A 17,280-nucleotide genomic window follows, 5' to 3' on the forward strand; every position below is an offset into this window, starting at 1 on the left:
GTGTGTGTGTGTGTGTGTGTGTGTGTGTGTGTGTGTGTGTGTGTGTGTGTGTGTGTGTGTGTGTGTGTGTGTGTGTGTGTGTGTGTGTGTGTGTGTGTGTGTGTGTGTGTGTGTGTGTGTGTGTGTGTGTGTGTGTGTGTGTGTGTGTGTGTGTGTGTGTGTGTGTGTGTGTGTGTGTGTGTGTGTGTGTGTGTGTGTGTGTGTGTCAGCCACAATGCTAAATACTGGCTCTAAAGGTTACCAAGGAGAAGACAGTCTGCTTGGGGGGATTCACAATAACATGTCCCGTGTTCAGGATCACTTTGTATTGCACTCAAAATCCAAAACTCGTCAGAGCTCTTTGAACGAAAGAGACAATGTAACTTGACAGGACTAAAGGGGGCTGTGATGTTTGACATGGTGCCTGGATCAGTGGGGGCCTTGTTCAGGGGCTGCTAATGAGTTCTCAGGAAACATCTCCACGATGATCTGGATCTCACAACGACCCGGTGAAGTCTGAAACTCGCCTTATGTGAGAAACAAACAAAACTAAGACTGGAGCAAGAGGACGTTCCTGCAGTCTATTCTACTTCTGACCAAGCTGCTGTTGGGTTACCATGGTTTCTCCTCTCATTGCAGCTGGTACTTTGGTAAACTGGGCCGTAAGGATGCAGAGAGGCAGCTGCTGTCCACTGGCAATCCTCGAGGAACCTATCTGATCCGGGAGAGTGAAACCACAAAGGGTGAGCCCACTGACACTATCAACCTGCGTCACTCAGACATTCCCTGATTGCAATCGGAGTCAGGTTCCTGATGTTGAGTCTCTGAACGGTGTGTCCCCCAGGTGCCTTCTCTCTGTCCATACGGGACTGGGACGATGTGAAAGGGGACCATGTCAAGCATTATAAGATCCGAAAGCTGGACAGTGGCGGTTACTACATCACCACCAGGGCTCAGTTTGACACTCTGCAGCAGCTGGTGCAGCACTACTCAGGTACATCACTGTGAGACATCCACCCTGTGAGACATCCACACTGTGAGACATCCACACTGTGAGACATCCACCCTGTGAGACATCCACCCTGTGAGACATCCACACTGTGAGACATCCACCCTGTGAGACATCCACCCTGTGAGACATCCACCCTGTGAGACATCCACCCTGTGAGACATCCACACTGTGAGACATCCACACTGTGAGACATCCACACTGTGAGACATCCACACTGTGAGACATCCACACTGTGAGACATCCACACTGTGAGACATCCACACTGTGAGACATCCACACTGTGAGACATCCACACTGTGAGACATCCACACTGTGAGACATCCACACTGTGAGACATCCACACTGTGAGACATCCACCCTGTGAGACATCCACACTGTGAGACATCCACCCTGTGAGACATCCACACTGTGAGACATCCACACTGTGAGACATCCACCCTGTGAGACATCCACACTGTGAGACATCCACCCTGTGAGACATCCACACTGTGAGACATCCACCCTGTGTTGGTCTGCCCACTTCTCACTAAGCCACACCACATAATACAGTATTCATGTCATCAAGATTCATTTCAGTGTGTTAGCTTTGTATTTAAGGATATTTCCTGATACATGTATTTATTGTGGTTATTGCAAGGACACATTCCGGTTCATGTATTTGACTTACTTCAAGAACCTACCTTTGAGCACTAAGCCTATTTGTTATTGCCTTGTGGAGCTTCTAACCTGCAGCACGCTCCATTTAAGAGAGGAAACAGACTGATGTTGCCATGGAGACCTAAGTTATGATGGAGCATTGGCACAGCGGCCCCGTTTGTATCTGTCCATACAGCAACGTCAAAGTCCGCTGTCCGTCTCCTTGCATTGATCCAGAGCATTAAGCAGACGCCGTGCGGCTGCATCTGGTCACATGATCACATGCAGCCATGACAGGTGGCTGCATCTGGTCACATGATCACATGCAGCCATGACAGGTGGCTGCATCTGGTCACATGATCACATGCAGCCATGACAGGTGGCTGCATCTGGTCACATGATCACATGCAGCCATGACAGGTGGCTGCATCTGGTCACATGATCACATGCAGCCATGACAGGTGGCTGCATCTGGTCACATGATCACATGCAGCCATGACAGGTGGCTGCATCTGGTCACATGATCACATGCAGCCATGACAGGTGGCTGCATCTGGTCACATGATCACATGCAGCCATGACAGGTGGCTGTTACCATGACGCACCAGAAAGAAATGCAACACTAAGATATGTCACATAATGTCCACCTTCTACCGTGCACGCTTCTTTATTCACTAGGAACCAAAGGCATGTGTTGCCTCAGTCCTCAGTCCTCAGAGCGGTGAAGAGGAAACACAGCGACTGCTTTGTTCCACCGGAAAGGCGACTCTCTGAAGCGCCAGGCGCCCCAGTCTGCATCTGCTCCTCTGGGTGCAGACGGGGGCGCCTGGCGCCATATGTGTGTTTACAGGGTGAGACTTGGGTTAGGGTCTTCAGTTGTCCTCATGGTATCAGTGTTCCCCCTCCGTGTTCCCCCTCTTCCTCCGTGTTCCCCCTCTCCCTCTGTGTTCCCCCTCTTCCTCTTCCTCTGTGTACCCCCTCTTCCTCCGTGTTCCCCCTCTCCCTCTGTGTTCCCCCTCTTCCTCTTCCTCTGTGTTCCCCCTCTTTCTCTGTGTGCCCCCTCTTCCTCTGTGTGCCCCCTCTTCCTCTGTGTGCCCCCTCTCCCTCTGTGTGCCCCCTCTCCCTCTGTGTGCCCCCTCTTCCTCTGTGTGCCCCCCTCTTCCCTCTGTGTTCCCCCTCTTCCTCTGTGTACCCCCTCTCCCTCTGTGTTCCCCCTCTTCCTCTGTGTACCCCCTCTTCCTCTGTGTGCCCCCTCTTCCTCTGTGTGCCCCCTCTTCCTCTGTGTTCCCCCTCTTCCTCTTCCTCTGTGTACCCCCTCTTCCTCCGTGTTCCCCCTCTCCCTCTGTGTTCCCCCTCTTCCTCTTCCTCTGTGTACCCCCTCTCCCTCTGTGTGCCCCCTCTTCCTCTGTGTACCCCCTCTTCCTCTTTCTCTGTGTTCCCCCTCTTCCTCTCCCTCTGTGTTCCCCCTCTTCCTCTGTGTGCCCCCTCTCCCTCTGTGTTCCCCCTCTTCCTCTGTGTGCCCCCTCTTCCTCTGTGTACCCCCTCTCCCTCTGTGTTCCCCCTCTTCCTCTGTGTACCCCCTCTTCCTCTGTGTACCCCCTCTTCCTCTGTGTCTTCTCACTGAGAAAGGATGTGTTTCCTGTCATGCTCTAATTGGCACGTTGACATATTGATGTTTACACCCTACAGTCAGCACCATGGGTTCTCTGTGTGCTTGTCACATGTCAAGTATCCCTGACCTTCTACACTACATGCATGTGTCACCTCTAGAGACGACATATGGAGCTGACGACATGTCTCCAACTAACCGGGACTCTTTTCAGGGCTTGTGCTTGTGTTGCTTTGTGCTTTCCTCTGTCCTCATGTGTGTACAGACATCAGCTGACCACTGCCCATCTGGATGCACATCACATTTAAAGAGAAAAGCAGCCCCCCCCCAGTTTGTTCTTATCTTGAGATAGCAACGTTAAGAAGCCCCATTATAACATGTGAAATGAAGATGTTTTCAGAATCAAGATAACAGTGTGCTTCCTGTGGAGCACACTTAGGAGACGTGTTGCTGCTGCTCGTGGCTACTAAATGAATCCAAGACAACATCTTGTTCAGCAAGTTAAGGAACCGCTCGCTCACAAAGAGCTTTCAAATCAAACCCAACAGCGTGTGAGTAACGGGAGAGGGCACAACTGAGGGCACAGCATTCTTATTTGAAGCCGCCACGGCGTTCCATGATGTGTGGTGTGAGGAGAGGGTCCACGCAGTGAGCAGCCAGGTGGGCTCTGATGGTGGAGCCGCAGGTTGAACCCCCCCCCCCACAGCCTTTATCTGGTCTTTACTGCCTGGTGCAAACAACCCGGGGGCTTATCCCTGGAGGGGGGGTCACTTCGTCCCTGCAGTGTTAAGGGGGGGTGGTCTCACTAGATATCAGCATGACGGCTCAAACGGAAACTCTCCCCTAATCCACTGGCCGAATCAATCACAAGCAAACATGAGCGCTGGCTGCACGGCTGTTTGAGCTCAGAGCGCAGATCAGATACAGTGAGCAGCACACGGCCGAGGATCAACACGGAGCATCTGGAGCAGACTCTGCCAACGCCTCCTCCCACGTGCTCCACCACAACTCCACGTGCACATTTCAAACTCTCCCTTTTTAGAAATGACTGCGATTATCGTAAAGTGTGTACGTGTGCAAAGTTGCACATGGCATGTGACCAACCCCCAGACCGCTGCCCAGTCCTCCAGCTTCATCTGGGTCACTGGATATTCATTCAGACTACTTCAAGACCAGGTTCCAGGGAGAACAGCTATGTGTGTTTACTTCCAGTTATCAATCAAACACAAGAGCAAAGCTCCATCTGGCTTTATTGGTTTATTGAAGTGGCCACACATACCCCCCCCCCCCCCAGCCTGTTCTGCCCGGCATCACAGATGCTACACAGAACACTGAGGCATACCGTGATGTACATTCAACCAATCAATGTGTATTTATAGCCCAATATCACACATGTTACATCTGTCTCAGTGTCTTCACAGTGTGTGCAGGATATCAGTATGACAATACCACACCCTCTGTCCTCAGACCCTCTGTCCTCAGACCCTCTGTCCTCAGACCCTCTGTCCTCAGACCCTCTGTCCTCAGACCCTCTGTCCTTAGACCCTCTGTCCTCAGACCCTCTGTCCTCAGACCCTCTGTCCTCAGACCCTCTGTCCTCAGACCCTCTGTCCTTAGACCCTCTGTCCTCAGACCCTCTGTCCTCAGACCCTCTGTCCTCAGACCCTCTGTCCTCAGACCCTCTGTCCTTAGACCCTCTGTCCTTAGACCCTCTGTCCTTAGACCCTCTGTCCTCAGACCCTCTGTCCTCAGACCCTCTGTCCTTAGACCCTCTGTCCTCAGACCCTCTGTCCTCAGACCCTCTGTCCTCAGACCCTCTGTCCTCAGACCCTCACATCGTACAAGGAAACACTTCCAGAGAAAACCCCCAGTTTAAGGGGAACATGGAGAAACCTCAGGGAGAGCAGCAGAGGAGGGATCCCTCCCCAGGACGGACAGACGTGCAGTAGATGCCGTGTGTGGATATGTGAAGCAGATATGAACACATCCACAGACACAGAGAGAGAAGGCTTCAGCAGGTTCCACTGAACACAAGGACACACATTGATCACCTTCATGCATTAGTCTAATACAAGACTATATTATAAGTGGATATGATTGAATGGCATTATCCAAACGATCCAAAAGTGCCTGATCCTAGTTCCTGTAAATGCAACTCAAGGATGCTTAGCTCACTTCAGATGTCCATGCTCCCAGTTTGTACCGCAGGCTTCCCATCAGACATGTGTCCATGTCCAAGCCCAAAGGTCACAAGGTCATGGAAGCATCATGTGGGCACACACAGCCCCCTGACGCCTGGCGATAGCTCCTGTTAGTGTAGTTGTGAGGTGTTGAGACGTCAGGCTGATGCCTGCTGGAGCCCTGACCCTAGTGTGTTGGTTTGAGCCCCCCCCCCCCTCTGCTAACTCTGTACGTGTCTTTCTGTCCTCCTGTTGCCTCGCTGTGCTGCGTGCAGACCGGGCCGCCGGGCTCTGCTGCCGCTTGGTGGTCCCCTGCCACAAGGGGATGCCCCGCCTCGCAGACCTGTCCGTTAAAACTAAGGACGTGTGGGAGATCCCGCGCAAGTCGCTGCAGCTCATCAAGCGTCTTGGGAACGGGCAGTTTGGGGAGGTCTGGATGGGTACGGATCGCCTCTGGAAGAAGAGGCCACATGGAGGGGGCCACACTGAGCCAGCAGAGACACCAGACACAAGCCACCAATCTGGCCTCTAAGGGGGGCAGGAGCATTCTCCTGCTCTGAGCCTCCCTTCCAAATGAACCACGTCCAGTGTGTCCGGAGGCTCTGCTTCCCCGTCTGAAGGTGGCTCCCTTCCATGTGCCTCTCTGCATGCCCCCTCCCCAGTAGTTAACCCTGTGTGCCTTCCCTTCCCTCCCCATGTAGAGAATGCGGATGGTTTGTGCTTTAATTTAACGGCCGTGTGTGTGAACCACATCCCTGACACTGTGGGCTTGAGTCATGATGCCTGGGAGATCAGCAGAGACACTCTTGTGATGGAAATAAAGCTGGGCACGGGATGTTTTGCTGATGTGTTTTACGGTAAGAAAGTCCCCCGCGGGCACCCTGGTGCGAATACATGTGAACGTCTTCCTTTGTCCTGTTACCTGCCCTCTGTAATATGCCAAGCATTGCAGTTGAGTTTGCTCGTGGGAGTGAAAGGGGCTCCCCAGCACCCTGCACGGGCTCAGGGTCTCTTGAGAACTAAGACTCTGGAGATGCCCTAGTAAGGAATCGAGTACAGCCTCACGCACAGTCCCACACTCCAAAATGGCCAAGTTTAAATAAAGGTTTACAATTATTATAGATTAAAAAAATAATAACATCAAGGAAAGAAAGGAATGTAAAAAGGCTTTGGGAGTAGCTAAAGAAACGACCGGCCGCCTGCGGGAATGAGCTCCGAGCATGGCCGTGAGTCAAAGTCTAAACGAGCCGTCAGCTGGCTCGCTGCCTCTGAAGGGCAGGAGCCGTGTGCAGGTGGAACTGTTCCGCCACACACTGATCATTCAGTCAGTTTTTAAATGCACCAAATAATCTATTTATCTACTTATTTACCTCAAATGTAAATCATGTACTCGTGCTTAGGTCATAAGTCTAGTATTGGCCACTGTCAGAACACAAGGCTGTGCGTTCTTATCATACTCCGGCTCAGCAGTGTGGGCTGCTCACAGAAGGTGATACCCCCCCCCATATATGATGTATGTATCATACTCCGGCTCAGCAGTGTGGGCTGCTCACAGAAGGTGATACCCCCCCCCCATATATGATGTATGTATCATACTCCGGCTCAGCAGTGTGGGCTGCTCACAGAAGGTGATACCCCCCCCCCATATATGATGTATGTATCATACTCCGGCTCAGCAGTGTGGGCTGCTCACAGAAGGTGATACCCCCCCCCCCCATATATGATGTATGTATCATACTCCGGCTCAGCAGTGTGGGCTGCTCACAGAAGGTGATACCCCCCCCCCATATATGATGTATGTATCATACTCCGGCTCAGCAGTGTGGGCTGCTCACAGAAGGTGATACCCCCCCCCCCATATATGATGTATGTATCATACTCCGGCTCAGCAGTGTGGGCTGCTCACAGAAGGTGATACCCCCCCCCCCCCCCCCCCATATATGATGTATGTATCATACTCCGGCTCAGCAGTGTGGGCTGCTCACAGAAGGTGATCCCCCCCCACCCCTACATCACAGCATGCACATGTTCCGTAGAGTGAAGTCTTCCCTTGGGGTCACTCTGACATGCTGTCGTCTTGCAGAATGAGAGAATGGAGGCATCACTGAGTGACTGCATGCCCTGACACAGCAGAGGCCAGCCACCGGCCTGAGAGGCCAGCCACCGGCCTGAGAGGCCAGCCACCGGCCTGAGAGGCCAGCCACCGGCCTGAGAGGCCAGCCACCGGCCTGAGAGGCCAGCCACCGGCCTGAGAGGCCAGCCACCGGCCTGAGAGGCCGGTCTGCTAGAATACATTTACATTGTGCAAGTTTCCAAAATCACAAACCAATGTCCACTCCTAGTCTCGTATCCATTTGATTATCCTTCAGAAACAAACTCTGTGGCAGAAGTACTCAGATCTTGTACTTGAGTAAAAGTAGAAGTACTCAGATCTTGTACTTGAGTAAAAGTAGAAGTACTCAGATCTTGTACTTGAGTAAAAGTAGAAGTACTCAGATCTTGTACTTAGTAGAAGTACTCAGATCTTGTACTTAGTAAAAGTAGAAGTACTCAGATCTTGTACTTGAGTAAAAGTAGAAGTACTCAGATATTGTACTTAGTAGAAGTAGAAGTACTCAGATCTAGTACTTGAGTAAAAGTAGAAGTACTCAGATCTTGTACTTGAGTAAAAGTAGAAGTACTCAATCTTGTACTTAGTCAAAGTACTCAGATCTTGTACTTAGTAAAAGTAGAAGTACTCCGATATTGTACTTAGTAAAAGTAGAAGTACTCAGATCTAGTACTTGAGTAAAAGTAGAAGTACTCAGATCTAGTACTTGAGTAAAAGTAGAAGTACTCAATCTTGTACTTAGTCAAAGTAGAAGTACTCAGATCTTGTACTTAGTAAAAGTAGAAGTACTCAGATCTTGTACTTGAGTAAAAGTAGAAGTACTCATATATTGTACTTGAGTAAAAGTAGAAGTACTCAGATCTTGTACTTAGTAGAAGTAGAAGTACTCAGATCTTGTACTTAGTAAAAGTAGAAGTACTCAGATCTTGTACTTAGTAAAAGTAGAAGTACTCAGATCTAGTACTTGAGTAAAAGTAGAAGTACTCAGATCTTGTACTTGAGTAAAAGTAGAAGTACTCAATCTTGTACTTAGTCAAAGTAGAAGTACTCAGATATTGTACTTAGTAAAAGTAGAAGTACTCAGATATTGTACTTGAGTAAAAGTAGAAGTACTCAGATCTTGTACTTGAGTAAAAGTAGAAGTACTCAGATCTTGTACTTGAGTAAAAGTAGAAGTACTCAGATCTTGTACTTAGTAAAAGTAGAAGTACTCAGATCTTGTACTTAGTAAAAGTAGAAGTACTCAGATCTTGTACTTAGTAAAAGTAGAAGTACTCAGATCTTGTACTTGAGTAAAAGTAGAAGTACCAGAGTGTAGGAATACTCTGTTAAAGTAAAAGTCCTGCATTCAAAATGTTCCTCAAGTAAAAGTAGAAAAGTATTCTCATCAAAATATAGTGAAAGTAGCGACAGTGAAAGTAGTCGTTGTGCAGATTGGTCCATTTCAGAATAATATCTATGATATGTTTTATAATGATTGATCATGAAAGTGTTCTCAAAGCTGGTGAAGGAGCAGCTAGTCTGAAGTACTTTGTAGACTGCAGGGTAGCTGGTGGATTTACTCCAGGTGGAACTAAAGTCTGATTCAACACTTGATTAGATTTCACATCATTCATCCACATCTGTGAAGTAACTAAAGGTATTAATACATGTAGTGGAGGAAAAGTACACCATTTACCTCTGAATTGTAGTGGAGTAGAAGTACAAAGTAGCAAAACATGTAAATACTTGAATAAAGTACAAGTCCATCCAAATGTTACTTAAGTACGGTTCTTAAGTAGCTGTCCTCAGTTACTTTACATCACTGGATGAGCGAGGAGCTGCTTCTCGTGCCGTCTCCTGATCTCATTCTGCACAGCACGTTCACCTCGCGTCCTTTCCCTCGCGTCCTTTCCCTCGCGTCCTTTCCCTGTATGAGCCCACAGTCACCTCTCAATAGCAGGGTCTGTCTGACTGACTTGGTGTGAGTTGAATGTGTCCCCCTGTACTGATGGCAGCATGTGTGGTGTGCAGGAACGTGGAACGGCACCACTAAAGTGGCGGTGAAGACCCTGAAGCCCGGCACCATGTCCCCCGAGTCCTTCCTGGAGGAGGCTCAGATCATGAAGAAGCTGCGCCACGACAAGCTGGTGCAGCTCTACGCCGTGGTGTCCGAGGAACCCATCTACATCGTCACAGAGTACATGGGCCAAGGTACACACACACACACACACACACACACACACACACACACACACACACACACACACACACACACACAGCCATGACTACAGTTCTTTGCTCATAAATGATAAATGATTCATGAATTAAGTTAAATGTAAAATCCTACATTTGATCCAACAGAACTTTTGAAAGTCATATTAAAATGTAAAGTTTGTTCAAGGTTTGTATTTGTCATACGAACATAGCTACAGTGTAGTTATGACGATGGAAATCTTAGGTCACAGGCTCCACCAACAGAGCAACACAATACAACTGATAGACAGACACATATCGTGCAGGTACATATTAAATACAAAAAGTAGTGAAAAAGTGAAATAGTGCAATAAGAGTCTAAATGCCAGTTGTTGTATGTTAGATAAGTAATAAGTGATTTGTAAGCAGCAGCAGCAGCGTCTGCAGCTGCTTCAGCACGTTGAAGACACGACTCTTTGACCCAACTCGTACTGCTCAGCTCGGGACCAGAACCGGTTGACACCCTAGCTCTGTCTCTCGCTCTGTTGACGTGAGGGTTCCAGGCCAATGCAACACTTTAGCTACCCTCGCTCTCATTCCATATGTGCCAGTTGGGTGTCTACTCGCAGCTCATGGACACAGACGGAGACACCTGCAGCTCTCTGCAACGGAAGGGCGTCAATCCATCTCTAGAGCCAGCAGTTTGTGGGACCGCTCGTCCTGTAGAGGGTCTGATCAGGGACCGATTGTGCTTTGCTACATTTCACTTCAATTTCACCAAACCTTTTTTCTGACTGAATATAGTCATCCAAAGCCTTTGTTTCAAAGAGACTGAAAACGATGAAGGCCTTCTCAACAATCCTCCAAAACACTGGCCTTTAGAAAGCACACAACGAAGAGCCGCAGACACGCATGGAACATGGGAGAACACACACGCATGGAACATGGGAGAACACACACGCATGGAACATGGGAGAACACACACGCATGGAACATGGGAGAACACACACGCATGGAACATGGGAGAACACACACGCATGGAACATGGGAGAACACACAGGGACCTGGAGACGAGGATGTGTTTCAAACAGCCTGTGAAATGTGATGAATGTCCAAGTGTTTCTCATGCCGCCGTCCTGCGTTCATCCGCTAACTCTCCCTGAGTCCTGGTGAGGACGTGAACAGGCACACTACAAAGCTCCTGTCCCACACTCAGCTGGAGATAATGCATGTGGTTGGTCATTCCTGTGGAGGGCGGGGTCCACTGATTGGTGGATGGCTCTCTGACACACTGTGTGTGTGTGTGTGTGTGTGTGTGTGTGTGTGTGTGTGTGTGTGTGTGTGTGTGTGTGTGTGTGTGTGTGTGTGTGTGTGTGTGTGTGTGTGTGTGTGTGTGTGTGTGTGTGTGTGTGTGTGTGTGTGTGTGTGTGTGTGTGTGTGTGTGTGTGTGTGTGTGTGTGTGTGTGTGTGTGTGTGTGCTGTAGGAAGCCTGCTGGAGTTCCTGAAGGACGGAGAAGGCCGGGGGCTGAAGCTGCCCAACCTGGTGGACATGGCCGCTCAGGTACAGCTCTGCTGCGAGGAGCTGGAGTAGTGCTATCAGTTCCTATCAGAAACACAATGATCAGGTGTATTAAGTGTTTTTTACATGGTGACAATTATTGATAATGATTCCAATACTTTCTAAAACTAAACGTGACATATCCTTAATCTTTTATATCTGCATTAATCCCTCCCTTAATTATAGACCTAGATTTTGAGTAGGTAGTCAATCTACTTTTGACTCAAATGTCCCAATGAGCTGCCATGAAGCACTGGGTAGAGGAGGCTTATCCCTGACACACCTGCTCTGCACACTCCCCTTCACACAGGTGTTGAATTGACCTGCTTCCCTGCCAGTTTATATATATATATATATATATATATATATATATATCCATTCTTGAACCTTCTGGAAGTTATAAACAAAGTATTCCATATTCAGAAAAAGCAAGAAGTGGAAGAAAGGATCAGGTTGTCTACTTAAAGGGGACCTATCATGCAAAATGCACCTTTGTAGTCTTGTATACATGAATATGTGTCCCGGTGTGTCAGGGAACTCACCAGGTGTCAGAACCCTCTCTCTTTTCCTCCACACCCAAAACGGGCTTTAATGGATCTGATGCAGATTTGAAAATAGTCTGACGTCCGTGACGAGGAGCTCCGCCTATATGGCCAACTCTCCACCTATCAGGGGAATGAGAGACCGCTCAAAAGCACTGGAGACGCTGTAGTACATATGCCAGGCCTGTAAGTGGCGCTGTAGTCACAGAATCAGCCCTTGCAAAAACAGGGCTGGAATACAGCAAATAGAGCGAAATGAGGCGTGGCTAAAATGCAGGATCTGTTTGGTATTTTGAATATATATTTCAAATATAGCATGATAGGTCCACTTTAAGCAATGGTAGCAAAACGACGGTGTACATTGTACTCAAGTAAAAGTACTAGCATCAAAGTGAAGTACTCCTTATTTAAACAGCTTATATTTGACATTATTGTATTATAATTATTGATGCATTAATGTGTTAGTACTGCAGCATCTGATATTTGTCCCTCAAAATCTCTATCAGTACTTCAATGTTGCACTTGGTAAAAGTGGGGTTCACTTGACTTTGATAACTACTGTGTGGCTTAACCTTTCATAATATATGATAATGTATTAGTTGAGTTATATTCTGTATTAATAATCTAAATCTAAAGTAGCTAGTAGGTAAAAACGTAGACTAAATGTAGTGGAGTAAAAGAATAAAGGAGAGTGCTCCACAGGTGGCCGCCGGCATGGCCTACATCGAGAGGATGAACTACATTCACAGAGACCTGCGCTCCGCCAACATCCTGGTGGGTGACAACCTGGTGTGCAAGATCGCTGACTTTGGCCTGGCCCGACTCATCGAGGACAACGAATACACCGCCCGGCAAGGTGGGGCTCGTCTCACACACACAGTGTTCGTGCTCACACAATAGGGGTGTAACGGTTCACAGAAGTCACGGTTCGGTTCGTACCTCGGTTTGGAGGTCACGGTTCGGTACGGTTCGGTCCAACAAGAAAAAAGCAAAAAAAAGTCCCAAATGCATAATTCCAGGTTTGTTGTTATTTATGTTTGAACAGTAGTGCAAGTTTCAGTTTAAAAATAAAGAACTCTGACATTTTGAATAATTAACTGTATTAATAAACAGTTAAAAACAAACCACAAACAGCACCACACACTCAGATGGCCATAGTATCTATAATGGCTGATGTCAAACAAAAAGGTTTCATCAAGCTGTAAAACTAAAAATAATGTCTTGAAAATATTACATCATAAATAATAAGAACGTGTTTCAAGAACGCAAAGTCGTTGAAAAACATATGCCAAAAGCTTCCGTTATTTATTTTGGTCTCTCGGCTCTCATGTCTATTGGCTTCTTAAAAACAGTGGGGATCAGCTGTTGTCTTTTGCGGGCAAATCTGGGTGATGCCTTCTGATATGATTTAGCATGTTTGGCGTGTGTTCCTATTAGCATACCGCACCGCTGTAGAACAATGGCGACACACCGTCCTCGTCCGATCCACCACTCGCACACTTCATCGTTATTGTAGTCCACAGGGAACCCGAAATGTTCCCACACAGCTGATTTAAAAGAAGCAGGTGGGTTCTAGCCATGGATGTATATTAAGAACTGGATACAACGTGGGAGGCGGGGCCTCATTCATTCCTATGAGAGTTGCTCAATGGCGCATGATGACAAAATGGCCCAACTTTTGAGAGAGCGAAACGTCACAGATTACCCAGCATGCCTGAGAAGTACCCGTATGTGCGCTCATAGAGCATGCGCAACTTTAACCACGCCGCCCAAAAGGCTTGTTCACATTAAGCACGTGAACTTGCGTACACGTAACAGCACCGCGCGTTCATGACAGCATGGTACTGGATTTATATTAACGAGGCGGTAGTTAGCAGCTAGCAGCTAGCGGCTAGCTAGTACATTATGCTAAGTTACACATCAATGGTTATGTACTTTTATATTATGCTGACATCAGGATCTAGTGATATCCAAGCAACAGAGCTTCATTTAGCATGATACTTGTGTGGGTTGTACATAAAACCACTTGGTAATATATACAAATGTATATGTTGAAGCCTGTTATGATCAATTGTGAGTTAAAACTATATCTAAAAAGTAAAGCTGATGATGGATTACTGTGGTGGAGTTAAAATAACAATAGCCTATTTCTTTTTGAAATGTGATGGAGGAAAAGGATAGTAACTGTGATTATTCATGTTAAGTAAAACAATTGCAAGTGCAATAAGAAGCTACAGGAACGTTAATCTACGTCGGTAATATTAACTTTATTTAATACAACATTTACGGTACAAGATTTACATCATGTACCATGTAGTATAATATTTTACAAATGATGAATTACAGCAAACATGTACAATATATCCATTATTACAGCTCCGTGGGCTGGCAGTAAGGCGATATGGTCCGTTGTTATTGTGCATCCATGGGTAAAGAGAAACTCATGTAGTGCTGAACACGTAACATGAACGTGCCGGGCGGCGCGGTCCCGTGGGTTAGATGCACGTTCATAATGCCGAGGGAAATAACTCTCGGAATAACGTTATTAGCACATTTTTACAACTTGAGGAACAAATGTTTTTAATAAGGGCTATACAAACGTTCATACTGGGTAGTTTATTTAGTTTAAAAAAAATTATCCAACGAGTTACAGACCACTCTTTCCCCATGTAAGTCAATGGGAAAAAGTGTTTCCGGGCCCAGCAACCTAAAGAAAGTGTAGTACCGCCGTTTGACCAGCACGAATATTCTCATAAGACTCCGGCGCACTTCTTGGGGGCTTGGTTCTAGCTCCTGTGTGTTATCTGAACTCACCATACTAACTGTTCTTCTTCTTGTATTTAGTTCGTTTTGTTGTTGTGTTTCTTCTTGTTCTTCATTTGTTGTTTAAGGGCGGCTGGCAAACAGCTTTTAGGTGCAATACCGCCCCCTGGATTATATATAGTGTAGTGGATACTGCCCTGAATTACTTTTTTCCCACTCGTAAAAAAAAAAGGCGTATTCGCCATGTGACTGCATACGGTGTGTCGACGGTACGGGACGAATACGGATACCGTTACACCCCTATCACACACACATTCACATACATGCAGACCCAGGGAGCACCACAATGAAAACACGCTCTGACAAACGATGCACACGTCACTCTAACTATGAGCTATGGATGACTGTGTGTTTGCGGACTAGAATAACAGTGTGCCGGACACAGGGCCGTTAGTGGTGTTTCTATGAGGAAGGACTGCCAGAGTGCATCCGTGTAGACATGCATGTAAATACTCTGGATGTGACAGTACTGCTGTGTATGTGAGAGGTCAGAGGTCACTGAAGCTCATCTGATGTGTGCTCTCCTGCAGGGGCCAAGTTCCCCATCAAGTGGACGGCCCCCGAGGCCGCGCTCTATGGGAAGTTCACCATCAAGTCTGACGTGTGGTCCTTCGGCATCCTGCTGACGGAGCTGGCCACCAAGGGTCGGGTGCCTTACCCAGGTGAGGGGGGGGCTTCACACTTGGGACATCTACATAAAGTGGCCTTATGAAAAGAAAACACACACAGCTGTGAAAACAGAAACCCCTGCTGCTGACAGAACGTGAGCGAACATGAGAACAATGAGAGCATCTGATAAAGGGCTCGTCGGCTGACTTCCTCCTGGCCGCGTGGCGCTAACGGACACGGCAGAGATACAGAGGCAGGGTGGTAATCAGGTAAAGGCTGCTCCGGTGATACGTGGGACCTTAGCGGTATTAACTCACAGCACGTGTCCTCAGACACTCGGTGTAGGCGACTGGCAGAGCAGACGTAGATCCCGCTGCAGGGGAAGGTCTCATTCCTCCTCTCTCCAGACAAGGTCTCATCAGTGAAGACTCTGAGACAACAGGAAAGACCTTTAACCCTTTCCACCCCACCCAGGAACAGCATACATTTTTAAATGTTTTATTTACTGGTTGAAGAAAGAAAAACAGTTGAATTTAAGATACACGGACTAATGCAAATCATAGTTTAAATAATTCATTTTTCTCAATAACTTAAATTAAATGTATTATGTCAACACATGTCACATAACTCTATGAGCTGGACCTAATATGTGTTATCTAAGCTTGATATAATTACTGTCAACTAACGTAACACAGTTATGTGAAATCTGTAGACCTACACATTTCATTAAAGTCAACGCTTCCGTTTGTTCTGTGTGTAAAGGCGTGCATGTAACACATCATTGGTTCAGAGGCTGTGCTTCTGTAGAGGTGGATCTCCTGATGTGTTGGAGTGCTCTCTCCTCAGGCATGAATAACCGGGAGGTTCTGGAGCAGGTGGAGCGGGGCTACAGGATGCCGATCCCCCAGGACTGCCCCGTCTCCCTGCACGAGCTCATGCTGCAGTGCTGGAAGAAGGATGCCGAGGAGCGGCCCACCTTCGAGTACCTGCAGGCCTTCCTGGAGGACTACTTCACAGCCACGGAGCCTCAGTACCAGCCCGGGGACAACCTCTAGACCCGGGGACAACCTCCAGACCCGGGGACAACCTCCAGACCCGGGGACAACCTCCAGACCCGGGGACAACCTCCAGACCCGGGGACAACCTCTAGACCCGGGGACAACCTCCAGACCCGGGGACAACCTCCAGACCCGGGGACAACCTCCAGACCCGGGGACAACCTCCAGACCCGGGGACAACCTCCAGACCCGGGTCGGAAACTGGTAGAAACTCTGGAGCCTTCCCAGCCTTTGTTGAAGGATCTGTACAGCTTCCTCAGTTCCACCCACACACTCCCCCCCCCCCCCCCCCCCCCCCGAACCCCCCACCGTGTCTGAACTCTGCACATGCTATAAGCAGCGAAGTGGGGGGGTGGATGATGGGCGGAGCTAACTGATAATGCAATGTATTCAATGTAAATAAGAAGGCTGGTTTTACTTTGTGTGTTTGCTTTAAGATTGTATTTCTCCTGCGCACAGCGAGGAAGGAGGCGTGTGGCCTTCTCCAGAGGTTCCATTGGATGCCAACATATATTTTTTTCTAATTTTCAAATTGTGTAAATAATTCAGCCCCAGATTATTTCTTTAATCTTAACTTCTTCTCAACGGCAGAGGCTTCTCAGACGAGCAGACCTCCGTCATCACTTTGAAAACAGTTGGATGAAAGATATTTCTTGCTTGAGAGCAGAGAATGTTTGTCAGGTGGTGTAGAGTGCTGCAGCTGGACCTGGACCGCTCTCCTCCTCCTCCTCCTCCTCCTCCTCCTCCTCCTCCTCCTCCTCCTCCTCCTCCGAGGAGGAGGCTTCAACACTTCAGAACAGAAGTCAGGATCTGAAGCCACTGAATGAAGATGAGCTGATCAGGTCTCAATGCACATGGTGTTGTTGCCATGGAAACCCCTTATTTGTTCAGTTTTACAGCTAAATGGTTTTAAGTGTCGCTTACTTTCCTTTCTTTATACTTTTTCATTTCCATTTTTAACATAACTTGTTTTGTTCATTCAGTGATTT

The 17,280-nt window shown here is 47.8% G+C and overlaps 1 protein-coding gene across 5 annotated transcripts in view; it reads left to right on the forward strand.

The window, feature by feature from the left end:
- fynb (FYN proto-oncogene, Src family tyrosine kinase b) overlaps positions 1-16,570 on the forward strand; it is an 83,734-nt gene extending 67,164 nt beyond the window's left edge. For 3 of the 5 annotated variants that reach the window (XM_071201874.1, XM_034075692.2, XM_034075693.2), the window contains 8 exons: positions 619-722; positions 824-973; positions 5,692-5,856; positions 9,540-9,719; positions 11,186-11,262; positions 12,504-12,657; positions 15,155-15,286; positions 16,080-16,570. In XM_071201874.1, the coding sequence (XP_071057975.1) occupies positions 619-722; positions 824-973; positions 5,692-5,856; positions 9,540-9,719; positions 11,186-11,262; positions 12,504-12,657; positions 15,155-15,286; positions 16,080-16,288 (1,171 nt within the window). In that variant the 3' untranslated portion in view covers positions 16,289-16,570. Of the gene's footprint in view, positions 1-618; positions 723-823; positions 974-5,691; positions 5,857-6,117; positions 6,274-9,539; positions 9,720-11,185; positions 11,263-12,503; positions 12,658-15,154; positions 15,287-16,079 lie in introns of all 5 variants that reach the window. The other 2 variants (XM_034075695.2, XM_034075694.2) reach the window with 2 other exon arrangements.
- The last annotated feature ends 710 nt before the right edge of the window (positions 16,571-17,280 follow it).

The sequence above is a fragment of the Pseudochaenichthys georgianus genome, chromosome 24, assembly GCF_902827115.2.
Source record: "Pseudochaenichthys georgianus chromosome 24, fPseGeo1.2, whole genome shotgun sequence".
Taxonomy (NCBI): domain Eukaryota; kingdom Metazoa; phylum Chordata; class Actinopteri; order Perciformes; family Channichthyidae; genus Pseudochaenichthys; species Pseudochaenichthys georgianus.